General features: G+C 34.4%; 1 protein-coding gene across 1 annotated transcript in view; it reads right to left on the minus strand.

Annotated features, from left to right (window-relative positions):
- Positions 1-4,489: 4,489 nt before the first annotated feature.
- ZDHHC21 (zinc finger DHHC-type palmitoyltransferase 21) overlaps positions 4,490-8,921 on the minus strand; it is a 79,250-nt gene continuing 74,818 nt past the window's right edge. Inside the window, exon 8 of the mRNA XM_066368194.1 lies at positions 4,490-5,334. Coding sequence (XP_066224291.1) covers positions 5,277-5,334 — 58 coding nt within the window. The 3' untranslated portion in view covers positions 4,490-5,276. The remainder of the gene's footprint in view (positions 5,335-8,921) is intronic.

An 8,921-nucleotide genomic window follows, 5' to 3' on the forward strand; every position in this document is an offset into this window, starting at 1 on the left:
GAGAATACCAAAAGGCATTCCTTTGCGTTTTCCTTTTGTCCAGTCATAAAGCATTTCCTCACAATTATGACACACAACATGATGAGCCCAATTCTTGTCTTGATTGCCAAGGGGAACTTGAAAATAGGCAATATATGCACGTGTCACAAATGATGAAATATTGTGCCTTTGACATTGAAGTGTGTAACAGCCACATATATAACAGAAGGTGTCAGGACTATTCTTACATTTATGCCTACTCGAAGAAGCCGTGATTCAATCTTAAAACAAAATACAAGGGTGTTTTTATCAGATAATAATCTTTTACATTTAAAAACAACTACAATTATGTAAAAGTGATGTTTGTAAAACATTAATTGCCTTGTGGTTATGTTCAATCCAAGAGTCGTTGCCCTTTAAGTCCAATTTAAAAACCAATGCATGCCATTAACTGTAACAAAAAGAAATTAAAATTGCATAAAAACTAGAGCATGCACAAAAAACAGATTTCAGATTGGAATCAGCGATGCAGAAATGTATAAGAACAGTTCTAAAACCTCAGGCAACAGAAAATGAAAAAAAATTTTGTTCCCCAGTGAAGAATCGTACTAGAATACCATGAAAGACTATATGCCTCAAAAAATAGATAACTTTCTAGAACTATACTATCTTTCTAGATTGAATCATGATAAAGTGGAAAACCTAAATAGACTGATAAACAGTAAGGAAATTGAAACAACTATCAAAAACTTCTCCAAAAATAAAAGCCCAGAACCAGATGGCTTCACTAATGTATTCCACCAAACATTAAAAAAGATTTGATACCTATCCTTCTCAAAGTATTACAAAAAACTGAAGAAGAGGCAATACCTCCTAACACATTTTATTAGGCCAACATAACCCTAATAACAAAACCTGGCAGGGAAAACACACAAAAAAGAAAAATAAAGAATATCTCTGGTGAATACAGATAAAAAATCCTAAACAAAATACTAGCAAATTGAATACAACAACATATTAAAAAACACTACTCACGATCAAGTGTTTATTCCAGGGGCAAAGGATGGTTTAATGTACACAAACTGATCAATGTAATACACCAACATTAACAAAACAAAGGACAAAAATAATATGATGGTCCTATCAGTAGATGTAAAATAGGCATTTGATAAGATACATCCATTTATGATTAAACACTCAATAAAATCGGAATAGAAGTACCTAAACATAATAAAGGCCATATATGACAAGCCCTCAGCCAATATCATACTGAATGGTGAAAAATTGAAAGTTTTCTTCTAAAATCAGGAACAAGACAAGGCTGCCTACTCTTTCTACTCTTATTCAACATATTTCTGGAAGTCCGAGCCAAAGCAATTGGGCAAGAGAAAGAAATAAAAAGGAATCCATACTGGGAAAGAAGTAAAGGTATCACTTTTTGCAACTGACATGATTCTGTATATAGAAAACCCTCAAGACTCCACCAAAAAAAACCCCAACCCATTAGAAACAAAAAAACACAGTAAAGTCATAGAGTACACAATTAATATACAAAACACTCCTACTTTCCTATATGCCAACAATGAAACCTCAGAAAATGAAATGAAAAATACAGCTCCTTTACAATAGCAACAACAAAATACCTTGCAGTAAACTTAACAAAGGATATGAAGGACTTATATACTGAAAACTCTAAAGCATTTCTAAGAGAGATTTAAAAAGACACAATGAAGTGGGAAGATATTCCAAGTTCATGGATTGAAAGAATCAACATCTTTAAAATGGCTATATTATCCAAAGCAATATACAGATTTAATGCAATCCCCATTAAAATCCCAATATCATTTTTTTTAAAAACAGAACAAAAAAATCATCAGATTTGTATTGAATTATAAAAGACTCCAAATAGCCAAAGCAATCCTAAGGAAAAAAAAACAAAGCTAGAGGTATCACACTATCTGACTTCAAATTATAGTACAGAGCCACGATAATCAAAACAGCATAGTATTGTCAGAAAAACAGACACACATACCAATGGAATAAAATCGAAAGCCCAGAAATAAAACCACAGGTATAGAGGCAAATAATTTTTGACAAAAGGGCCAAAAACAGATAAAGGAAAAAAGAAAGCCTTTTCCTATAATGTTGCTAAAAAAATTGGAAAGTGCCCTGGCCGGTTGGCTCAGCGGTAGAGCGTCGGCCTGGTGTGCGGGGGACCCGGGTTCGATTCCTGGCCAGGGCACATAGGAGAAGCGCCCATTTGCTTCTTCACCCCCACCCCCTCCTTCCTCTGTCTCTCTCTTCCCCTCCCGCAGCCAAGGCTCCATTGGAGCAAAGATGGCCCGGGCGCTGGGGATGGCTCCTTGGCCTCTGCCCCAGGTGCTAGAGTGGCTCTGGTCGCGGCAGAGCAACCCCCCGGAGGGGCAGAGCATCACCCCCTGGTGGGCAGAGCGTCGCCCCTGGTGGGCGTGCCAGGTGGATCCCAGTCGGGCGCATGTGGGAGTCTGTCTGACTGTCTCTCCCCGTTTCCAGCTTCAGAAAAATAAAAAAAATAAAAATTGGAAAGCCACATGCAACAGAATGAAACTTGACTACAGTTTGTCCCATGCACAAAAATTAATTCAGAATGGATCAAAGACCTAAATATAAGATCTGAAACAATAAATTATATAGAAGGAAACATAGGTACTCAACTTTGGGACCTTGGCCCTAGGGAACATTTTATAAATTTGACCCCAAAGGGAAGGGAAATAAATGCAAAAATAAATAAATGGGACTATATCAAACTAAAAAGCTTTTGCACAGCAAAAGAAAATGACAACAAAACAAATAGGCAGCCAACCAAATGGGAGATAATATTTACAAACAACAGTTCCAACAGGTGTTAATGTCCAAAATATATAAAGAATTCACAAAGCCCAGACAGACAATCCAATCAAAAATGGGAAAAGGACCTGAACCGACACCTCATTCATGATCACATAAAAACAACAGATACATAAAACAATGCTCATCTTTACTAGCTATTAGAGAAATGCAAATAAAAACTACAATGAGATACCACCTTACACCTGTTAGACTGGCTATTATCAACAAGACAGGTAATAGCAAGTGTTGGAGAGTTTGCAGCGAAAAACAAACCCTCCTTCACTGCTGGTGGGAATGTAAACTGGTACAGTCACTATAGAAAAGAGTATGGTGTGTCCTTAAAAAATTAAGAATAGAGATACTATATGATCCAGTAATCACTCTACTGGGCATCTACTCAAAAAATATGAAAACTTTGTTCATAAAGACTTATGGAGCCCCATGTTTATCACAGCATTATTCACAGTGGCCAAAATATGGAAACAACCAAAGTGTCCTTTCGATAGAGGATGGGATAAAAAATATGGTTCATATATACAATGCAATACTACTCAGCCATAAGAAAAGATGAAATACTGACATCTGTGACATGGACAGACCTCGAGAATATAATGCTAAGGGAAATAAGTAAATCAGAAAAAGCTAAGAACTATAACATTTCACTCATATGTAGAATATAAAACGAACTCACAGATCTAGACAAAAATGAAGTTGTTACCAGAAGGAGAAGGTGGAGGGGAGGGAGCAAAACAGGCCAAATACGTGGTGATGCAAAGTGGTTTGTAATTTAAGTAATGAGCACACAATACAACGAATAGTTTACATGCCATGGATATGTACACCTGAAACTTCTTTATTCCTACGGACCAATGGTCACCCCATTTAATTTCTACATAAAAAAAAATTTTTTTTAATGGAAAATAAAAAGGTCTTCCAAGCAAAGAAAAGCCCAGGTCCAGTTAGCTTAACCAGTGAAATCTACTAAATATTTAAAGAAATAATACCAATCCTTAATAAATTTCAGGAACTGGGATAAAAAAAAAAAAAAAGAGAATAATTCATACCATAGAATACCACTTAGTAAGAAATAGATACCTACAACATGAATCAATCTCAAAACATATGCTGAGCAGAAGCCTATCTGAAAAAGAGGATATACTGTATAATTCCACTTAAGTGAAATTCTGGAAAAGGCAAATCTAATCTCTAGCGAGAGAAAGCTGATCAGTAAGCATTTCCTAGAGTAGGGAGTGAGCTGCCCCAGGGAACTTTTTGGAGTGTCTGAATATTCTATATCTGAATTGTTTTGGGAAATACTAGGTGTATATATTTGTAAGAACTAATTGAAATATACACTTAAAATGGGTACATTTTGTTGTATGTAAACTATACCTCAATAAAGTTGATTTTTAAATAGATGATATAAAATAGTAATCTGACTACAAAATTCTAAAATATATGCATACAAGTGGGGATGGAAAATAAAAATGTAAAAATTTCATGTCAAATGGATAAAGGTATTTAAAAATCTATTTCCTACAGGAAGGTTACAATTAGAAAAACAGGTTAATGTTTCTGAAATTTTTATTAGTAATTATTACAATTAAATACATATATATTATATACCTTCAAGAACACAGTGACATTATAAATCAGATGTGAAAAAATAACCTATGAAAAAACACATTAGTGATATTTTGCATATGTAGAAAAATTTAATTTCTCACTATATACATATTACAAAAATAAAATTTTACAGAAATATACAAAAACACTGAAGTTTACTAAAATTAAGGTTACAGTGGGGTTGATATAGACAGACTCCAAATGGATTCAGCAACAAACACAAAAGAGCATGACTATCATTTTTTCTTAAATAAAGGAAAATACATAATCTTGATTTGAAAAACAAGATTTCCTGAACAAGATGAAAACCAGAAGTCTTGACAATAATTAAATTTCAAGGGAATTTAATTATTCCAAAAAAACGAAATTGTTGCAGCGAATTTTATGTCCCATAGATGTCCTCAATGAATTTCCCATAGATCTCCCTTGCAACATACTTTCCTTGTGAAATGTGACTTTTTAAACACTCTTCTCAAGAAGTGGAATATCCATTTGCTCTCATGGAATCTGGGCTGGCTTGCAACTACAGCAGGCTTGTGATTTCTGAGACCAGGTCATGAAAGGTGACATGGGTTCTGCCCAGTTCTCGTAGGCCACTATCCCCTAGAACACAGTCATCATGCTGTGAAGAAGCCCAAACGGACACAGGGAAAGGCCCATGAAGGTGTCTTGTTGACAGCCCCAACTGAGGTCCCAGCTGACAGCCAGCACCAGCCATCAGACAGGTGAGGAAATGAGGCTCTGGCTGATTCAAGTCTGCAGTAACAGAGTCCTTTAGTCTCCAACTATTTCTGGCTGAAGCCTCAGACTCCATGGAACAGAGAAAAACTGTTGTGCATCTGAATTCCTGACCCATAAAATCTGTGACCATAAAAGAAAAAGATTGTTTTATGTTACTAAATTTGGGGTTGTTACACAGTGATAGTTACCATAAAGAAAAAAAAAGAAACAGCTAAAATTTGGAAACACATTGAATAAATTTTAAAAATATCCAGAAAATATAGTTAGTAACATGCAACAAAAAGAAACAAACAACCCAAACAACATAAAGAATTGGGAAAGGAAAAAAAAAGAACAAATGGTTACCTCTATTGGACTGACATAAATTTGTAAAAATTAATACAGGTGGTCCTTGGGTAACAACACAGTTCCATTCCTACAATAAGGAATGGAACAATGTTTTGAGTTTACAACGCTCACTCCTTTAAAAACTTAAAAAATTGAGATGTGAGTGTTTTAGCTTACGCTGTTAGCATCGTGTTTACGGATTACATGGGTAAACTATATAGTTTGGTTGCACGTGGAAGAATAACTCATTTTTTGTCATTTTTTTCTACAGTACAGTATATACCCTTTTCCTTTTTCTGTGGCTTAGTTGTGTTTTTATGTTCTAGATTATGATTTTACAACTATGTTAGGATAGGTAACTGACTTAGGCTAGGGTGTGTTTCAACTTACACCAAAATTCGGGTTACGTAAATCAATCATAGGATATTGACATGACAAAGTCTACAGAAAAGTTAGTAAGAATGGTGTAGATGATTATGTCTTGATATGGATGATCACCAAGATGTTACAAAGTTAAAAATGCAAATCACATAAAAATTAGTCAAGTTTCCTTAGATAACCAAACAACCATGCATGTGACAAATAGAAGAGAAATAAAGACACCAAATTATTGCCAGAAGCTAATTCTGGTAAGCACAGTGGGAGTGGGGATCTTTCACATTATTATTCTAGATGGTAAGTGCTATGGAGGGAGGAAAAAAAAAAAGGACTACCATGATGAGGTTTATATAAAGTTTAAACATTGATCAAAGTATTTTTCATGATTACACAAATAAAAGTATAAAAACATGTGAGATGATACATTCTAGGTTTAGAATGTTAACTCTGGTGAGGGAAAAGAAGATTCTACAAAGGTATGAATACCTTGAAGTGGGAATCACTGAGGGCCCTCTTAGAGGTGACCCACCACGGTAATCACCCAAATTATTAAAATTATTTTCAAAAATAAAAAAATGCCATGGAAAATGAATAGCAAAACTTAGAGCACTTTGGATGATTATTTTCCCTATTTTGGGGACTTTTCCATGTTGAAAATACTTGAAATACTTTCAAACTTTCAAGAACTCTCTAAATCAGACATCAAGTCTTAACAAGTGTAAACCACCAAAAAACTTGGATATTGGTTACTTCTAGGTGCAATTAAAATAGGAACCTGTTTAATGGAGAATATTTGGCCTACAGCTACACAACTTATACAATTTATAGAATAAATTTCATTAACTAGATGGTCATCACTTATTCATCAGGAATTCCTCACCTATAGTTCAATGTAGAAATGTAAAACCTCATCATACCAGACCCTCAATCATTTCGTTTTTGTCAAAAATCATCAGACGTTAGAGCTAGGAAACACTTCTAGTTATAATAGTAAATTTCAGTATTAAGAATAAATATCATCCATCATGCCACAATTAAACTACTACTGACACACGTGCAAATGGACAGTAGCATCTGAATGTTTGGATATGTGTATTCCAAGCTCTGTATTTCTGGAATTATTCTGGCCTTTTTATGGGTAAAACTGATATTTGGGTGTTGATCTTGAAGCACAGGTGCCCTTTTGTTTGGAGAAGGCTAATTTGAAAAATACTAGACAACGGAGGACATATAAAGAATGTGCCGTTACTGCTACAAATATTTTTTTAAGTAAGCTGAGATGTATTTCTTTTTTCAAACTAACACACATCCTCTATCCTTCCTCAGTTCTGTTTGCTCAGCTGGATATCCACAGGGTCCAATTTTCCCTCCAATTGCCCTTGCATGCTAATATAATTGTTGCTCATATGGGTAATTGGTCAGCCTAGAGCAGCGTTTGTATGCATTTGGCAGCTTCTCAAATGATTTTGCAGTATTAATAACATCATCACATAAATAGATGTGAAACTTTAAAAATGCTCTATTTTAAGTGCTTCAAAAGCAGGAATATACAAATACAAATAATGTATTTAATAATGCCCTTGATGAATAACAATGATTAAATTTATTAAATCTTAATTTTTTAGTATATTTTAACATTCTTTTTGACAATGTGGGCAATACACAAAACATTTCATCCACATCCCTAAGTATGATTGTTTATTCCTGAGGAAAAGCATGGTGTGTCTGTTAGGTTGCAAGCTGAACTAGCCACGTTTTTCATTGAACTCCATTTTTCACTTGAAAGAATAACTGACAAACTATGGTTTTCCACATGTGAGTATATGCCAAACATGTTCTCAGAAATGAGTCAAGTGGACATGTCACTTCAAGAAAAACACTGATAGCATGTGGTTACCAATGATAAAATTCAAGCCTTCAAGTGAAAATCAGAAAATTTGAAAAATATAACATCATTACAAGTTTAATGGCTTTCTAGATTTCTAGTACTTATTTTTCTGGCAAGATTACTGGTATTATTAATTCTTAAAATGTAATTTAATTAAATTAATCCCATTTACTTTAACTTTTTAGGATGAAATGTGTCAACTCTTGGAAGATGCACGATTCCAATATTTTCCAAGTGATCAATAAATGATGTCACAAAATCATGTATGAGCTAAGAAAACTTTCCAAAGTAAAAAAGCGATCAATAAAATTTCATGTAACAAAGTTTGAAAAGTTTCTTGGTATTGTTTCTGGTTCAAAACTGCAACTAAACTTTAACATCAGATGTTGAGTTTTTGTGTTCTATCACAGAAGTGCACAGTCACTTGAAAAGTCTATTAAAATATTGCTGCATTTTTTCCAACAATAGATAACCCTAACTTAAGATTATATATATTTATGATAATGGCAAAATAATATACATTCAGTAGAAATAAGCTAGGCTAAGCTATGATGTTCAGTAGTTTGTACATTAGATGCATTTTCATCTACTGTATTTCCAATACAATACAGGCTTATCAGGATATAACCCCCTTATTAAGTCAAGGTGCATTTGTGCAGTATTTGTATGAGACTGGATTTCTCTGCAGAGTTCAACAGGAATAGCAATGCAATGGATTGAATGCAGAAGCACTAAAAGAACCCAACTTTCTTTTATGAAAACAGCTATCATACAGTTCGTAGCCTTTTCTGATTTGGTGGGACACAAAATTGAGACTCATGGACATAGACAGGGATGCAGTAGTTACCAGGGGGAAGGGAAGGATGGAGAGGGAGGGGGGTGAGGGGAAGGGAAGGAGCTTAAAGAGAAACAAAATATAGGGTGACAGAGATGATTTGACTTTGGGTGATGGGTATACAATATAATTAACTGTCCAAAAGATGTGGAGATGTTTTCTCTAAATCTATGTACTCTGATTGACCAATAACATCCTGTTAAATTTAATTGTCTAAATAAAAACGAACAGAAAAACAAAACAAATCCAAAACAGATATCAAAGATTTGCAAACAATGT

This window comes from Saccopteryx leptura, chromosome 2 (genome assembly GCF_036850995.1).
Source record: "Saccopteryx leptura isolate mSacLep1 chromosome 2, mSacLep1_pri_phased_curated, whole genome shotgun sequence".
Lineage (NCBI taxonomy): Eukaryota > Metazoa > Chordata > Mammalia > Chiroptera > Emballonuridae > Saccopteryx > Saccopteryx leptura.